The 18822-nt window shown below is 36.3% G+C and overlaps 2 protein-coding genes and 1 long non-coding RNA gene across 4 annotated transcripts in view; 2 read left to right on the top strand and 1 right to left on the bottom strand.

Annotated features, from left to right (window-relative positions):
• Positions 1–445: 445 nt before the first annotated feature.
• LOC124645186 (ADP-ribosylation factor-like protein 5A) lies at positions 446–14229 on the top strand. Its single transcript, XM_047184959.1, has 5 exons — positions 446–799; positions 1716–1924; positions 5701–5826; positions 9450–9559; positions 13986–14229. Exons 1-5 carry the CDS (start codon positions 754–756, stop codon positions 14032–14034), a joined length of 540 nt encoding a protein of 179 aa, XP_047040915.1. The 5' UTR covers positions 446–753; the 3' UTR covers positions 14035–14229.
• LOC124645188 lies at positions 9566–13495 on the top strand. The gene is made up of 2 exons (XR_006986174.1): positions 9566–12277; positions 12393–13495. It is a non-coding gene; the product is annotated as an uncharacterized LOC124645188 (long non-coding RNA).
• LOC124645180 (alpha-mannosidase 2) overlaps positions 14226–18822 on the bottom strand; it is a 77583-nt gene continuing 72986 nt past the window's right edge. For both annotated transcript variants that reach the window (XM_047184946.1, XM_047184947.1), the window contains exon 8: positions 14226–18752. In XM_047184946.1, coding sequence (XP_047040902.1) covers positions 16042–18752 — 2711 coding nt within the window. In that variant the 3' untranslated portion in view covers positions 14226–16041. The remainder of the gene's footprint in view (positions 18753–18822) is intronic.

The raw sequence follows: 18822 nt of genomic DNA, 5'->3' as shown, positions 1-18822 counted from the left end.
AAATCGATTCTTTAGTTTCGGAGCCTTTAGGGTACAAACTAATTGCCATTTGTCTTCACGTTACTTCATGGCAGGAAAGTTTGCTGGTTCAAACTTCAAACTGCCAGACATTCTGGTTTCTTACCTACAGGTAGGTAACACCGGTCCAAGGTCCAAGTTTCGTAAAATCTAGGTACCTACATTCTAGATACATTCACAATGTTGTAAGTCCCAACGCACATAAGGTAGAGTTTGCTGCGGACTGACACATAAGCCCATATACTAGATTAGCGTAAAACTGATACTACTCATTGAATTAGCTATAAAACACCAAAAGAAAATAATATTAATTTCCCATTATCGTTTAATTGTTGATAACACACCGCTCAGTTGGCAGCACTGAGTCTTTTATTATCTGTGGTTCGACGCACTGTCTTTATTCTCTGTGTTCGTCCCTGTTTATTGGATATCTGTGGTTCGTTCCCAAGTCCGCAATTCGGAACGTCGACGTTGTTCGTCGCAAGAAAAGCCCGGAGACGCGTACCTTCCAACAATATTTTGCGACATTTACTAATCAAAATGCGTGTTAGTGAAATATTAAAGTGAACTAGAGCATGAATAAACTTCTCTGAGTACTATGCAGTGGAATTTTAAGTCATAACACTGTGTGTACTGGTACAAAATGTCTTAAATAATGAGAATAAATAAGTAGTTTACCTTCAGTCATTGTCTCCTTGATCGTTTTAGTGAAAACTGGTACAAAAGTTTGCCAGAATGGGTTTACTAATTTCGAAGATCTGGAGCTTGTTCGGTAATGAGGGTAAGTAACTTTTAATAATTTAAGTAATCACAATAAGTTTGACGTCGACAAAGGTTTCGATAAGATAATGTAAGATGTATTTGGAGTCATCTAAATCGTAACAGTTCCTAGACTGTTTACTGATAAAGCTTGGAATTTGTTCCTGCGGCCTGACCCACTTTCGTAATGAGTTGTAAGTGACTACAAACTTATAATGTAAGCTGGTATAGAACATTTTATAATATCTCATGAAGATACTTGTAGGCAACAGGAAAAGTTTGTGTTACCACAAAATTATAGCCTACAGTTATTTGCATATTTATTAGCAATTCAGCTGTAACAGATAACAGCTTGTTTACTTACTTTACCACAATTAAGTTTCAAAATATTTTGTCTTATTGACAAACTTATTTGAGTGTTCAATATGTTAGCCAATTTATACCCACAAATAATTATGTTTGTTGCCTTTAGGTCTACCCTAAGGTATATAAAGTGTCATACTATGTTCCAAACACTCATACTAAATATTCTCAAGACATTCTGCAAATCTGGGTTATTCAAAACCTGCTTTATGAACGTACAACAGGTTTATGCAACAAGTGTATGAGTTTAAACAAGTAATATAAAACATTAAATACAAGGAAAAGTCCCTTCATCTTGTCAATAAAATATTAATTTAGTCTCTGGAAATAATATTAACTGTAACAGGAATATATTATTCTAGCAGTTTTCCCGTGTTTTCACCTGTGTCCCGTGGGAACTAATGTCCGTACTGGGATAAAATATAGCCTATGTTACTCAGGAAGAGTGTAGCTTCCAACAGTGAAAGAATTTTCAAAATTGGTCCCATAGTTTTTAAGTTACCATTACAAATAAACAAAGAAAAATTATAATATTAGTGTATTTATAATAATCATTTATGTTTTCACTACCCCAGAACACAAGCTGGTCCTCGTTGGTCTCGACAATGCCGGCAAGACCACAATACTGTACCAGCTGCTGCTGGGAGAAGCGGTACACACCAGACCGACCATCGGTTCTAACGTGGAGGAGGTGGTGTGGAGAAACCTCCGGTTCGTGATGTGGGATCTCGGTGGTCAGCAGAGTTTGCGGTCCGCGTGGAATACGTACTATACTAATAGTGAGGTAAGGCACTTTTTACTTGTTATACATAAAACTTTTAGAATTATTATAAGGCTAAGCTTAGTAGTTTATAGTAGAACAAAATGAGTACCGCATAAACTAATGAAGCGCCATTAAGGAGATCCCCTGTTACCCTCCAGTAACCATATAGCAATTGTAGTAATAATGAAATTAACTACAAAAATTCACAATTATATTTTGAAGGTAGTTTACTTAGTTTGCAAAATAGTAATTCTTAGCATTCAATCTTAAATAGCATTGCTTATGCACAATAGCGCATATTGTTTGAATAATACTATAATACATAGAACATAATGAATTTATTTTATTTACAACGCCATAATATCAGCTTTACGTGGCACTGGTAATGTGCATTAAATCTTTTCTAGCGTGTGATATTTTTTTGAAATGTGCTTTAGGTACTTAAATAAAATAATATTGTGTAAATTTCCCTGTATTGCCCTGCGTACCATGAAAGCCTACCAGTTATTTTCTCATAATAATCTATACTAATACTCATAATTAAGAGGATTTTTTTATTTAATTATTTGTTTGTACCCATGAGCCTACGAAATATTGTTGCTGGGGAGTTTGTTGCGCCACTTCTTCCGAGCAAAAACACATAGGAAGTGGTGAAGGGCGGGCGTTTTGGGTGCTGTCTTTTGTAAATTCCTGACATTCAAAAAGAGCTGTCTTGCAGCCAAGTTTGAATAAATGATTTTTGATTTGATTTTATTGAACAGACTTTAAAAATTCTTCGTTCCACCAACTATGTATTTTCATATATCAATAGTACCTACAGATTAAACGCAATTATAGCTATATCTACCTAGTTATTATTATGCCTATAACGAAATATCCTCATTGCACAGTCTCCCTAAAGTACACATACATCGAAGTTTCGACCTTGTAGACGCACATTCACGTAGTTATACGCTTTCAGTTAATAAGGATAATAGAATTTGTCAAATTATCATTTACTAGTCATTTTCCCACTGTTTCACCTGCGTAACGTGGAAACTACTGCCCGTACCGGGATAAAATATAGCCTATGTTACTCGGGAGGAGTGTAGCGCCCCAACAGTGAAAGAATTATTTAAATCGTTTCTGTAGTTTCGGAGCCTTTAATTTACAAACAAACAAAAATATCATCATCATCATCATCATCAGCCTATCGCAGTCCACTGCTGGACATAGGCCTCTCCAAGTGCACGCCACTGAGATCGATTTTCAGCTTCAACAAAAATATGTTTCTTCTTAATTATATTAGTATAGATTATGTTACCAAAACAAACATTACTCCCGTTACAAGTAACAGTATAAAACTGTTGATAAAGCAGTTTCTTTATACGCAAGCAAAACCGTGGGAAATAAAAAGAAGGCAGTTAGGTATGTGTGTAAAAACATAGTCATAATTATGCCTACTTCATCCTGAAGGTACTCACATTATAGCTACTCGAAGTTTCTAATATCATGACCATTATTAAGCGATAAGGAAATGTTATTCTTTATCGGAATCATTTGTTTGAAATAGTTCTTTATACAGAATGAACTTTACAGTCGGCAAGGCGCTATCTACGGTACCTATAGTCACTATAACCAGTAATATATTTTATGATTAAAACTAGCTTCTGCCAGCGGTTTCACCCGCATCCCGTGGAAACCTCTGCACGAACCCGGATAAAAAGTAGCTTATAGCCTTCCTTGATAAATGGGCTATCTAACACTGAAAGAATTTTTCAAATCGGACCAGTAGTTCCTGAGATTAGCTCGTTCAAACAAACAAACAAACAAACTCTTCAGCTTTATAATATTAGTATAGATGTCCTTACAAAAGAAATAATTGAACTGATTCCGATGAAATGTTCTATTATAAGTACTAAATAATAACATTTTCTTCAATGCAAGTGAAATCGTAGGAAAAGCGAGTTGAAATTAAATTACAGCGTGACGAAGCCTTTCATATAATTTATTCATCGTAAAAGCTACTCGGCGAATGACAGCGATTTTCCAATAGTATACCATTATCGAAGACCTAAGTGGTTATTATACAGGAATGAATTTTATCCAGTGCGCAAACTTTGTCAACTTATAGTTAAATAAGTTTTATAGATACGTATATTTTTATTTTGTAGTGTTTTAGTACAAAAAAGAAAAGTTATTGATATCGAAAGATGTTTATTTTGTAACCGATAGTACGGTCACAGTCGTTATAGTAGGCACGGCGGCAACGCGAAACCGGTTTACTGACGGAGCTTCGCTCGGCGCGCGTAAGAATAGTTGGTATCCATATTTTGCTGATTTTAGGGCGGACAAAAGAATGAAAAAATTTTTTTTACTGATGATGCAGATATGTTCTGTTAACGATTCTGGACCACCAGTTTTTTTTTGCGCACTGCTTAAAATTCATTCCTGTATGCATCGGTCTAAGTTGTTCTAACTTGATTACAATGTTATTAAGATAGTTAATGTCGCTAAGTGCTGTCTATCAGCGAAAGCAACCATTGTTTAGTTTATTTATAAGCGAACCAGCGAAATGATAGCCTATCATTTACTTAACTAGAATTATGTCTTTTAACCCTTTCTTTTTATGCGATATATTGATAATGTATGCTGCATTTGCTATTGTTTTTATCGACGTATTTGAGCGTGATTTCTTTATTTAACAATATGCATTTTATGTCTTGGCTCGTGACTATATCTTCATTTTTCATCCTTATTACCTAACGTCCAATATAGGTATTTTTTAGACAGTATTATAGTCTTCTTATATTGGGGTCTTAGTTACGAATAATAGTTTATTTATAGACGCTTATACCACCTTTTAACTTCCTACGGAACATAGGTAAAAAACTTTCTCCATATAATACATAAATTGATCGTAATGAATACAGGATGATTTTCATCCCAAAATAAACACTTCATGTGGGTGGAAATAGCGGGAAACGGCCTTTTATACATGTATGTTAGACATTCAGGCTGCTGGCTATTTTCAGGAATTGGTTCCGACAAAGTTTTTTATCGAAATATTATTTCAAATATTGTAAGTCTTTTAAAGCCACAGCTAATTCGTTTACAATACTTTTGCTGGGCGACTGAATCTATTAAAAGATATTGACTTTTATCTATGGCTTGCGATAGTTAATTTTTATGAGTGTGTCGTGTGCAATTAAGTATTGAAATCCTTTGTTTTTTTTTTTAATAACTCTTGTTCAGTGTCAGTAGCATTTTAAATTCACGTCGTATCAAATTTTGTATTTATTGTTACTGCTTAGCACAAGAAATACCTAAACACAGTAGGTTTTTATACGTAATAAAAAAAAATGAGTAAATCTCATTTTAACTTTTTATGCTGTTTCTACACCTCCAGACTATTACTCAAAATCTCTTCAATAATAACAAGTTTTTAGGGGATAATTACCTGCCCTTTTTTCCGACTTAATCCTTACTTAAATCTTCTGTAAAATTAATTATCTATCTGATATAAATTAATTAATCCTCTATTGTTTTTTTCTTAAATAGCCTCATAAATACATAAAAACATAATAGTTAAAAGAAAATTCAAAAACACGCTTTTGATTTTTGATTCGTACGCTTCTTAGATAGTCATATACTTATTGTCATCAGAACTCAGAGCGTGTGCAAAATTTCATCCTAATCGTAGACCGGGAAGTGGGTCAAATTAAGACTCCAAGATTTTCTTACATACATAGTTACAAGAGGAGCTAATATAAGCGTATAAAAACAAAATCAACATACAATTTATATGTTCTCTCCAGTTCGTGATCATGGTGATTGACTCGACGGATCGGCAGCGGCTGAGCATCAGCCGTGACGAGCTCCATCAGATGCTGAAGCACGAGGAACTCACCAGAGCCTGTCTGCTGGTCTACGCGAACAAACAGGTATACATACATACTTCTTTATACTATACTTAACTTACATATTACCTTTGGGATATCTCATGAATTTTAGTTAAAAAACTAGGTCTCGCAGAAAATATCTCCTAGTATCATATTGCCTTGGCCACATCTCATGGATTCATCCGTTTTCTTAAAGAAGTAGCTCTCACAGAAAATATCTCCTGGTGAAAAGTAGTCGATAACCTGCGCTAGGGTTTCATCTACCAGCCTGGTTAATTGGAAGAAAATAGTGTCAAATTAAGATATTCTTTTTCTCGTTTATAACGTTATTCAGGATAGAATACTCAGCTCCCAGCTACTCAGGTTTTCCATTGGTGCATTTTAATTGTTTAACAAAAGGTATGTGACGAAAAAATTTAGGTGTTTGTGTCTTGTCAATAACGAATACAATAAACAAAATACCAGTTTGATGCAGTGTTGGCGCCATCATTATATTTCGATTTGTTTTTACTTATTTGTCAACAGAAATAAAAACACCTATTCGTTTTAAAAACAGAAGCAATGACAGAAGTGTAAAGAACTTTGAATAACATTACAAAGCCGAATTTACATATGACCTTAATTAATTATAGCTCAGGAAGAAAGTTTTTCATTAAAAACTATCTACGTCATTCAGGCTTTAATACTAAAACCTTAACAGATTTGCAACACAAAACTGTAACATAACCCAACAAGAACATTATCGAGTTACGAAAATACTCGTTCAAAAAACAACAGCCTATATTCAATGTCATATAAAGTCGAAACATTATCTGCTCACTTTCACATTCCAGAAATAAGTTTGAAGGTCCCATCAAATTGAATAACGCCCACAGGCTGCAATTTCTGGTACAGATATAAATAAACGGTACAAAATTGGTTGTTTCCCGCAATTTTCCAGCCTCAGGGTAAATTGTACACCCACCCGAATAAAAATCGACATGTATTTCCAATCTATTTTCACACCATATTTGACTTTTAACTTTTTGGCGTTACACCTTTAAATACACAAAGTCCAATGAACAAATAAAGTCAGAATTGTTTTTGTAGCTATTTATTTTAAAATAAAAATATTGAGATGCATTTTCTGATTTTTTTAGTCTTTCACGTTTAAGTGACGTAAATATTTATACTATACTTCGGCCGTTCAGAGAATGCGTTCCTGACACCTATCAGTTAGTCACGACTAGTGATGGGCACAACATAACACTGAGTTCGTTACCGTTCCTTCAAAATGAACCGCCGCATTATTTTAAGATTATTTTCGTTTTAAATTGGCGGAATCATTTGTTTTATATTTTAGTTATTTAAGTGGAAACCAAAAAAAGGTAATATTCATATAATAAAATTGTTTTATTTATTCTTTGTTACAAGTACATTGAATTGAATGTGCGAACAGAATATTAATCAGACTCCGATTTGCTTGAGGAGGTGGTGTCTTCATCATCATCTTCGCCTACATGTATAATTATATTATTATCAATAACAGAATCAATCCTGATATCTCGGTCTAACAAAAGCCGGGTAATCAAATAAAAACAGATCGAAAACACTTGAAAAACGTGGTCTATGCGCACGAAACGACAACGGACGACTGTTTTAGCGTCACAAAATGGCGGCCCATAACGCCATTTGGGGTTACCATTTTTAATCTAAGTATAAAAATGCGGTTTGGTCATAGTTTTATTTTTATTTTTCATAAAAGTTATAATTAAGTCTTATAGTCCATTATTTTCCAATTCTTAAAAAGAAAATCAAAACGTATTATTTTATATTATAACTGTATAAGAACAGATTACGATACTTGCCTGTTATTTTTAGCACAGCACTACAAAATATAAACCGCTGACATAACCTTGTAATAGCGCAGTATAGATTTAGAAAAATATTGTTTACCAAGTTATTTGACTCTCAGTTTGGCACAAAATTATAACATTCATTGATTATTGATATAATAATGTTGTTTTAATGCTCCTCAATTGTTAAAACGGTAAACAACCAGCAAAAATATTTTTATCGTAACTGCAACGCCATTGCAAAGTTACGTCGTCAGTTCAATCGCGACGTGTCAGGAACGCATTCTCTGAATGGCCGAACATAACATTATAAAGAGGAAAACTTTGTTCGTAATGAATAAACTCAAAAACTACGGGACCGATTGTAAAAATCCTTTACCATTAGAAAGCTACATTATCTGCGAGTAACATAGGCTATATTTTATCCCGGTACAGGCAGTAGTTTCCACGGGACGCGGGTGAAACCGCGGGATGCTATTTTTGATTCATATGGGTCGGACATACGCTTTTAACCATAGAATGCAAGAAACCGCTGATAAAATTAACGTTAAAACAAAATTTTCAACAGGATACATTAAAGATATTAAAAGTAAAACATAATTTTACACCTGTGTCAATGTTATCGCGTCACCATTATTTATATCCAAAACACACAGGCAGACAACAGTATCCTTGAACGTTCATGTTTGCTCTTCGAGATAAACAAAATGTGTTACTCAAACTTATCATTAGTTAGAATTACTGAATATTAGCACTAAAGTGCTGAAAGATTTAGTTCCTATATGACCTCTGTAAGAATCTGTGTACACTCATATGTGCAAAATGTCAAGGTACGTCGGTACGTCTGTACTTAAATTGGTATCGTAAACTTGTTTTGTTTATGATTAAAAATCCAAGCAAACAGAACCTTGGGCTTACTAGGTGTTTTATATTACGTCCCAGTATTCTTAAATGTCCCTATTGTATCAACACACGGACCATATCTTCATCTCAATTAGATTTAAGAAATGTATAAAGTCCAAAAAAGACTTTCAAAGGACAGCAAAGTTTAAAAACCAGACAAGTAGATTTTCGATTGTACCTTTTTAGGAAACATGTGTACGTTTAGATTAGAATTTTCATATAAAAGTTGGAATATTAATTTGGTTCATTTATAGCTCAAATGTATCTTTCAACTAAAATCATAGGTCTCCGATTCGAATATCCTACTACCCAACAGACCCGATGTTTGTATAACATGTGACAGGAGGAAGCCGGTCGTTACAGACTTAATGGAGTCTCCGCGAAGGTCGGAGCGCTATAGGGGTCCAATTTGCTAGTTATCACAGATAGCGCCGGATGCTAGAGTGCAACACGTGATCCGTGGAAATACACTGCACTCAAATGCACCTGGAAAGTTTTAGGATTTTTTATTCGAGAATGGTCGCTGGATAGGTTGAGAATGGAAATTTTTTGTGGGTTTATACAATTATAAAGACAATTATATCTTTTATGAAATTTAGCTTACATATCAGAATGACTTATAGTCTCCTTATCCCGGTTGGGGGGTAGTTCCTTCCTCTGAACTTATACAATATAGAGGACTTATCTTATCTGAACTTATACAATATAGAGGAATCATTTTTTTGTTTGTACCCTAAAGGCATGCACTCTCCCCGAGTAACCAAGGATATATTTTATCCCAGTAAAACGGGAAAACGACTTATATAATGCCAAGACATACAGGCTACTTTTTATCCAGGTTCGTGAAGTAACGAAAGCTAGTTCATTATATTTCCTGAAATAACATACCTTTATTTTACTAACTCGTTCTCCTCTCCTTACTTCCAGGATGTCAAAGGTTCGATGACAGCTGCGGAGATCTCGGAACAGCTGGACCTAACGTCGATAAAACAGCACCCGTGGCACATACAGGCGTGCTGTGCCCTCACCGGAGAAGGGTACGAAGGGTTCAATGTGTTATTATAGACCTGGGTTATTAGTCTAGGGTCTACACGGTGCATGTAGCTGGAGCAAGTTAACATGCGCAAGTGACAAGAGCACGCGGGTGGGTATTGTGCTTTGGTACATGCGCGAGTCGCTGGACCCGCACGTTTTTAAAATGCATGTTACCTGCGCATGTGCCTCAACATGCGCAAGCTACTTGCACCGTGTAGACGCACCCTTAGTAAGGGAAAATATGGGTGATGCCCGGTAGTCTTAAGTTCTCTCAGTACGTCCAGAATAAAACATGTAGAGGTTATAGACTTATGATGAGGGACTGATTATAATAGGTGAAGCCAAGCAATCTTCGACTGATTGCATTGTCTATCGACAGTAAGTAGGTAGGTCTACACTATATGAATCTTGGCAGTGTTAATTCTATTATTTACGTTTGATAGCGCGTTAACCCCATATCAGCTGTCGAAAGGTAAAACAGAGTTCTTATTACACCTTAAGTAACAGTTCACAATAACGTAAAAAAAACTTCTATTTAATAACAAAATGTTTTTAAAGTTATATTCATCCAAGTTTGTACTATAAATGGGAACAATACTACTTTGATTACGTAATCTTATAAAGAAATTCTTTTAAAGAGTTTTATGAAACAAAAAACTCGCAATATCGTGTAGCCGTGACCTTCCGGAAACTTACTTAAGTAGGTCAAGTTTCACTCGACTCCAATATTATAAATTGCCGACATTGCTTAAAGTTGTAACACGATTTTTATTGAAAAGTGCTTACTTTTACAGTAAAAATATCTTACATTTCCGTAAATATAATCACAGTAACTTAGTTAATATTAAGTTTCTGTATTGGAAAACACAGCCTACTATATTTGTTGCGTAGTTGGGTAAAGTACCCGTTTTCCGTAAAAGTGCACGTCGATTTACGAAATTGGTTTTACTTATGCAGCACATTTTGCAATGTACCTCTAGATATCTTATTAATACCAAGTTTATGTCTGGCTTGCGTATATGGTACAAATTCTCAAACCTATTTGGCCCAATGTGGTAAATGGAAGTTGAGAAATAAATTATGGTATCTTTCTGTCTAAAGTAAGAAACTTGAAACACTTATATTCTATCGTCCTAGCTAATAGAATTATTTGTATCATCATCTGCCTAGCCTTTTACTTCTCTATATTATTTTCCATGTAATTATTTTTGTAACAGTAATATCAAATCTCCTCTCTTCCAAAAAAAATAAGAGCAAAATACCAGGATACCCGCTCTATTTCATACAATTCAAAACTTAAACTACCTGCTTTAAGTTTTATAAGTAGTACAGATCAAACTACGTTCATACGTAGAACAAACTCTTTCGTATGTATTTTCCACTTGTCGCGCGAATAGAGAGAAAGTTAGAAGCATGGGTCAACATTACCGGGGAACGAGTTGTGAATAGTAATGTCCTAAGAATAATGTTACGTATACTTGTCTGACTCATACTGTGTACTCTAGGAATCGGGTATGTAACTTAAATAGTCTTACGAAGTCTTATAAGAGTTGGCAGTAGTATTTTGAATTTGAATTGAAGCGGTTTAAATTGGTATAAGTAGCTTGGAGATAACCATGTGAAATTAGCGGCCAACAGCGAGTTTGCAAATAAATTCTAGGCTTGATCATGATTTTTGTAAATACTAAAATGACATGTTGTGCCGATCCAAGATTAAATTTGAATAATGGTTAGGGGATTATGACTATAATGCTTTTTGTATATTGCCAAAAAGGGAAACCACTTTCTAGACTTTTGCAATTTCGTTCTTTTCGAATCTTTTCATTCAAAAACACTGTTTACTGTAATTATCAAATTTTTAGCGAAGGTACAATGTATTACAGTATATTATTTTTTTCACAAATAAAAGAACCTTTGTCAATGGGCGAGATGTTCTAAGAATTTTATCAGTATGTAGTAAATTATTTTAATCTTCATCCTACGTATCTGAAACATATCTTATCATCGAGGTGATTTCAATAGTGAATGTCACGTTCGCTTTATACTTTATCGCAGTTTTCTAAGCGATTCAAAATTGTGATAATGCGTGTAGGGACGTTATTACCTATACTATGCCTTAAGCACATTTATAAATGTTTTTGTTACTACAGATTACTAACACTTATTGTTTGTTAATTTTCATTAGTTGAATAAATTCAGAATGTCTAGCATTGGCATTTTCGATATTGGTATGTTTGTAGGATCTGACGACACTAAATTAGCAGATAGATATGTATAGTGTCGAGGGTGCATTCATGAATTTATTACATTTTCTTAAAAAGAAACAAATAACATGTTTCATAAACATAGCAATGTTGAAAATGCTTTTTAACCTTTTTAATAAATACTGTAAACGATATATTTTAAATGTACGTTGTATGTAACCATTATGTAATTGAGTTTTGTAGTTTTCAGTAAGGCGCCACCGAGTAGGCTGAGCAAATGATAATGATAATTAACTTATTTCTCGGTATTTAAAAAAAAAAAATGGTGATACCAAATACTCTCATATGCCTAAGCCTAGTACTCTCCTGCTATGAAGATACTCGATGGCCCTTTAGATTAAGGTTTAATTAATAGTGTGAGCACCATCAATACACCTACCTACTACATATCAATTAATTATCGAGTCTTATCAAGACTTTGGTAACGGAACTGTTAAAAATTAATTTTATCCAAATGTGAGTATCAATCTATCTTTAATATTCATTTATCCATTTTACCTTTACTATTATTAACAATGTATTTGTATTCACCAAAAAATGTTTCTTACAAATGTTTAACTTTTATTTTCAGATAAAATCTCCAAAAATCGAGGAAGGACACAATGATAAGAGAAACTGGAGACTGTTAATAACGACGTACTGCACCGATTAGAAATAATGCACAGTGTACTGATGTCGGAAGTTTATATTCATTAGATTGACGTGAAGAGTCCATAGTCTTTCCGGAAAACGGACGAGGCTCTAGCGACCGACTGGTTGTATAACTAAGGTTTATCTACCACAGATTAGAGTACCTACCGATAGTGAGATATCAAATGCCTTGCTTGGAGGTGAGCAGCAACATATCCAAAGCTACTAAAAATATCAGCAGCACTCGTACCCAACGCGGTGAATATGGGCACATGTCCCCAGCGCCCGGGGCTGAAGACTGGAAGCCGACCCCAACATAGTTGGGTAAAAGGCTCGGAGGACGATGGATGGTCCCCAGCGCTCCAACTGTGGACGTCTTTCGGTGGTGACGACGATGGCTTTGTTATTTATACAGATCGTTCGAATTGGAGGTTCCGTTGAAGAGGCTAAGAAGCCAGAAGTAAATAACTATGTGCAATATTTTGAGTGCAGAGTTGGTAGAACACACAGGAACAGGTAAAGGCTTTTCGTTGTTTCCGTGAGAGTGAGCACCGGCAAGAAACTTTGGAGACACTTGTTGCTGAAAGAAGAGTTCACAATGGTTTTCTACAAGTTGTTTCGGAGGAAGCTATACCTACACAGCTATGATTGAAAAACATTTTTACCTAAAAGTGGGAAAATGTAAAGAAAAGAATCTTTTTTCTTACGTTAACTAAAACTTCCAAAAAATCAATGCAATTTACTATGTATTCTATTCGCATATGCATCCTGAGCGAAGAATGAGTAATATTAGGTCATCGAAGCTGACCAGGAACCTGCATTTCAAATAGTTCGTAAGGCCATATACAGAAAGAAAGCTTTTAGCCTCTGCCTCTACCATCAGCATTTATCGGCGCTGATCCAATCTGCAACCATGACATTGGCTTCCCATTTCTTCAATCTGCTTGTTTTATGTAAGTTGGCTAAATGCAGCAATGCAGGTACCAGCGAACTACCTCTTTATTTCTGTATACAGCCCTTTTTGCAATAAAGCTGCTATTGTCAGATGTCTTTTATTTACTTACCTACCTAAATCCTTTATTTCTTCTAAAATATTAAAACCCTTGAAGTTCAGTCAATATCCATAGAGTTATTTATAACCTACGTAAACTCCGCAGTACTTACTAGACAACAGCTGATTTCGGGGTCAACGCCCTTCGTATGCAACTTTGATTTGCGCGCCATTCCTCTCGCCATGCAGTTCGATGCAATTGCACTAGATGGCACTAGCTGTCCCCTCCGGCAATAAATCAAAGTTTGAAGCACGTGTTCAAGTTAGCCTGCCAAGTTTCCATTAAACTTACATCGACAACTTTGAAATGTGTACGTAGTACGGAGCGTTCTGATTTACGCTTTATCTGCATTGTGTTTTGGTAAATAGTGTGGAATTATTGAGTATAGGTTTATATTTGTAGCTTTACGACTTTATGTGATAGGGGGTAAGAAGGATGTAGTATAATAAGTACTTATGTGTTTTTTTTTTCTGTATTTGCAGATTACATTTAGGCCTAGAGTGGATTGCGAGTCGGATAAAGAAGAAATGACACGACGCTGATCTTCCATAAGTAATTTTATAAATAGGTACATACTATTGTTAAAGTTACATAAAATTTAATTCCTGAATTAACTGTTTGCATTAAATTTACTAAATAAATATATTCTAAAGAGAGACCTATCAGGATTAATGTCCGTTGTTTTGAAAGGATGGGATATATTATAATAAAAAATGTTCTTGTATACTTTATTGTTTTATTTCATCAACTACAAGTTTCCAGACAAAAAATTGTACACACAATTTTAGTAGATTATTTCTATGATTAAATTACTTCAAGTACAACCAAATTATACAACGAAACATTACGGTCCTACTGATCAGACACCGAATCCATGAATTAAATAATGTTTGCTTACATTTATTATTATTAGTATTGATTAACATTTTTACTTATTAAGATCTAAATTTCATTGACTAAACATTATCGATGGTAATGATTTCAAATTATTCCTTATCACATTAATATAATTTATTTAAAAATTGATATCGGTTGTGTAAGTGTTACATTATATCATATTATAGTATACAAAAAATTAAATTAGGGATACAGGACTCTAAAACACATCCGATTATTGCAAAAAGAGGTTCAACATAGTCTTCTTCCAAATTTATTTTTCATGCAATGAATCAAATAAAATCTTACGATAAGACTAGCTAAACCACCTTTTGTAACATGGAGAAATTAATTAAAAGTTACAACAAGCCATAAATAATAAAAATATTAACAATTAAGTCTTAATTAATGGTGGCTTTGTCAAATTATAAATAAAAAATAGTATAATCTTAAAATAAAGAGTTTGACGTCAATTATATACAAACATATGAACAGTGGAAAGGCGAGATTCAATTAACTATCGCGAGAACAAGCTAAGACGTTACAACTAAAGAAACATAATGTTTGGTCCATCAAATGCAATAAACGAGATAAGCCTTATTAAATAAATCCTATACAGATCTTAAAATGTATCCAAAGTTTATTAAGTTCCTATTATGTTTACTTATTTGTTCTTTTAGAACTGCATATTTTTTATCAATAAGGCATTTAACTAAGGCAAGGATGAAGTAAATAGAAATATGTAGACGAACACCCTCCCTTTACTTAAATTCATGCCTAGCATACAGATTAAATTATAACTTACTATATTAAATGTAACTCAAATATCACTTTCAAACTTAAAAATACTTAAATCATTTCAAAAAATAAGAAACACAACCTAAAAGCCTTTGTGGTGATGTGTTACGAAATGAAAATAATGTAAATTTTAATATAAAACAAACATTGCGTTGAGCAAGCGCGCTCGTCTTCGTATTAGTCGTATGATTTAAATAACACAATTATTTTTACAAAAGAATTAATCCCAAATGTTCGGTAACTAAAATGTTAAACAAAATACATTTCGCTTTGTCATGAACGGTATCACAGCAACCTATTATGAATGTAAGAAGTTATTATGAACAAACATCCGTCCACAACCGAACACACTAACTTTACAATATCAAGTAACGTAATCGAGCGAAGAATAAATCAAAGATAGTGTAAAAGTGTAATAGGAGATTCAAATAGACTATAATTAATTGTACTAGTATAATAATGAATCATTTGTAATAGAATCAATAGATGAACAGGTTATAACATTTGGTCCTGAGGTAGATTTATCTCGTAGTCGAAATTTCTGTTAAACTTAAATAGCCATCGGGTGGACAATAAATTATTTTATAATATAATATGAAGATCAAACAGGGCAAATTACCATTGACTTAGTGAGTGCATAACGTAAACCGAAAAATATTCTACAACGAGTTTATTACTAGACGGTCAGATAAAATGCAACTATTACCTAATAGAGTACCATTAAAATTTCATCTTCCTAGTTTTTCCACTACAATATCTTAAGAGATTTGCCGAAGCAGTAATAGCTGGCAAGTTCACAATAATGATTGTAAATTATTATAAAATTCGAATAGTGTACACCTATACCTACTAATAAAACAGTCTTTAAAACCTGATCTTGTATGTCTTGACGTCCATAGCCTCGAGGTGTATGTCGCTGAGCCCGGTCAGGGGGCGGTAGGTCTTGAGGCCGGTCAGGCTCACTGCCGTTATGTTCTGGATGGTGACGCCGTTGAATCTGGTTTTGGACGAGAATTTGGGTGTCTTCTTGGTCGGCTTCTGTCCGACGGCGCAGGTGTATCCGGATCGGTGCAGTACCATGTAGCTCTCGGAGCTGGGGAACAGTTCGAGCACATCGTCAGTGATCGTGCGCAGGGTCAGCAGGTGTATGCCGGCGGGCCAGTTCGACAGGAACGACTGGTATGCTTTCACCTCGATATCGCCCACTTCGCTCGTGTCCAACAGATATACGTTCACCGGGTAGTTGAAGCTTCTGCTCAGATAGTCTGCCATCTGGGACGGCACTTGGTAAGGGCTCTCCTTTTGATCGGGACCAAAACGACGCTCGTTAACAAATTTAAATCCTTGCTCGCTAGTATCCCTCTTAGTTCGCGTGACTCCGGGCATTGATTCGATTAAAATCCAATTTTCAAAAGTAGTCGGTTTATTGTCGACAACTCCTTCGCCAATTCCTCTGAAATCATCGTAAAGCGTGCGACGGTCGAGCATCACCTCTAAGCGTCCCGGTTCGTAGGCCGAAGCGCCCTGAGCGTGGTTCGTTAGCAAAGTTAATCTGGTCTCTTCATCCTGCAGCCACGCCATAGTCGTAATCGGATAGTAATTCGCTTCGATGCCCAATTTGTTCACTTTCACCCTCTTTTGATATTGGAATCCGTTTTGGTCGGTGTAAAATTCAGGAATATCCCCGTTTTGTATATCAGTCTGAATTCTCATGAATAGCTCAGTTTCTCTATTTTTGGGAGGGCTCTCAAAATCGACTTCGTTCTCAATAAGGATAGCGCGCGAGAGCACCGGGTCGTGGATGTTATAAATGCGCACGGTATGAACCAAGAAGGGCAGATACATAGTTGTAATTTCAGTAGAGATCGGGCCCGAAACTATGATCAAATTATCATCTTGCATGTTGTTGTTGCCATTAGTATATGGATGCAGTACACTCTTTTCGGGAGAATCATAATCCGGCATGAATAAATAAGCTCCCGAATGTCTCTGCGCGCTCTGGTAGGCTCCAAACTGCACATCAACGACTGTCCTCTTTTTGATATCCTTCCTGTAGACCTGTCTCAAGAACCCAGTATTCCTATTGACGAGGAGTTTCAGTACCGCATTTTCGAGCTGTATGTCTCCTGGCATCATTTTCTTAATGGAGAACACGTTGGACTTCTGTGAGTCTTCGCAATTGTTGCAGAAGATGACGCAGTGGTGCGAGGTGTTGGTGTGTTCCTGCAGGCTGTAGGTGACGGACGCGAGGGGCTGGATGGTGGCCACGAACATCACGTCGAAGTTGGTGTCGCTGACCACGCGCTTGCCGTTGTCATGCACGTCGATGCTGGGAGTGATCTGGTACATCACGTGACGCTTCTTGTGCGTGTCGTAAACTCGGATGTTAGAGGTGTTCGAGCGAACAGTGATCACTTCAGTGCGGGTTTCGGCCAAAGGATTGAACAGTACGATCTTCTTCTTGTCAATAAACGATACTTGCAGTTTCTTAGCCGGTTTGCCATAGGTCTCCCATTCAACTTCGCTTTGCAGTATGCTCTGGGAGTGCAGGGAGCGGTCGGGGATCATGATGGTGGTGAGCGCGGCCTCTTGCAGACGGATGCAGTGGTACAGGCTCGTGAACAGCTTGGTTCCGTAGTCTTGCATCACGCTAGCCTTCGATGTGCCAGTGATAGCGTCGTGGTGTTGGAACAGACCCAGGTTGCGGCGCGCGTAAATCAATTGCTCATACGACTTCTCCAGCTTCTTCTCAGAAGCTCCGAAACCCTGGATGCCTACTTGCTTGATGTAGTTGGACACGAGAGTGAATAAGATTTCAGCAGTTCGCAGTTGATGTTCGAACTGGCGCGCAAGGATCTTGAGGTAAGGTCGCGTGGTATAGTATCCAGACCAGTAAGCCGGTTTGCCCTCGCTAAAGATGTCGGAATACACGAAGAAGTCGCCCTTCAGACTGGGAATATTGTGGTGCCTCTCCTTCATGGCGTTAAAGTAATCCAGGGGGGTTCCGAACTGCACCTCAGCGTTGAAGGTTTCCTTGTGAGCGTTGATGTAGTTGAACATCTTCATGTAGTTGATGTATTGGGCATCGAACTCGACTTTGTATTCGTATCGGAAGTCGTCTCCGAGAGGGACCAGCACCACGTTGTGTGGGGTTAGCGATCCGATGCGGTCATACTCCTCTACCAGGGTCTTAGACTTGCTGTGCAGGTTGTGCTCGGTAATATCCTCATGCTTAGCAGTGTACTCGGAGTACTCACCGGGGATCTTGCGGAAGTCAAAACTGAGGCAGATCGAGGGATGCGGGCCGCAAGTGCTTTTGATCGAGTAGATGTCGAACGGTTGATTGTGTACGATCATAGAAGGCTTAGTAGTCGCCCAGCCTGCCAGCCAGTAGAACTCCTCGATCTGTCGCTCGGCGAGCCATTGTTTCCACGCATAATGGATTCGCTGAATAATGGTTCCTTCGAGGCCGCTTTTATCTAGCAGATACGGAACAGTCGGGCCGTGGCCGAAGGGATCGATTGACCAACCTGTCTTAGGGATGACGCCGAGGTTCGTTTTCACCCAGTGATGGCCTAGAGGATAAATAAAATGTGTAATAACCTATGAACTAAAAATTCTTTGAATGAGTTTAAAGATAGTATA

This window comes from Helicoverpa zea, chromosome 31, assembly GCF_022581195.2.
Source record: "Helicoverpa zea isolate HzStark_Cry1AcR chromosome 31, ilHelZeax1.1, whole genome shotgun sequence".
NCBI classification, from domain to species: Eukaryota; Metazoa; Arthropoda; class Insecta; order Lepidoptera; family Noctuidae; genus Helicoverpa; species Helicoverpa zea.
The sequence above is the reverse complement of the archived record's forward strand: the minus strand, read 5'-3'. Positions and strand labels throughout refer to the sequence as shown.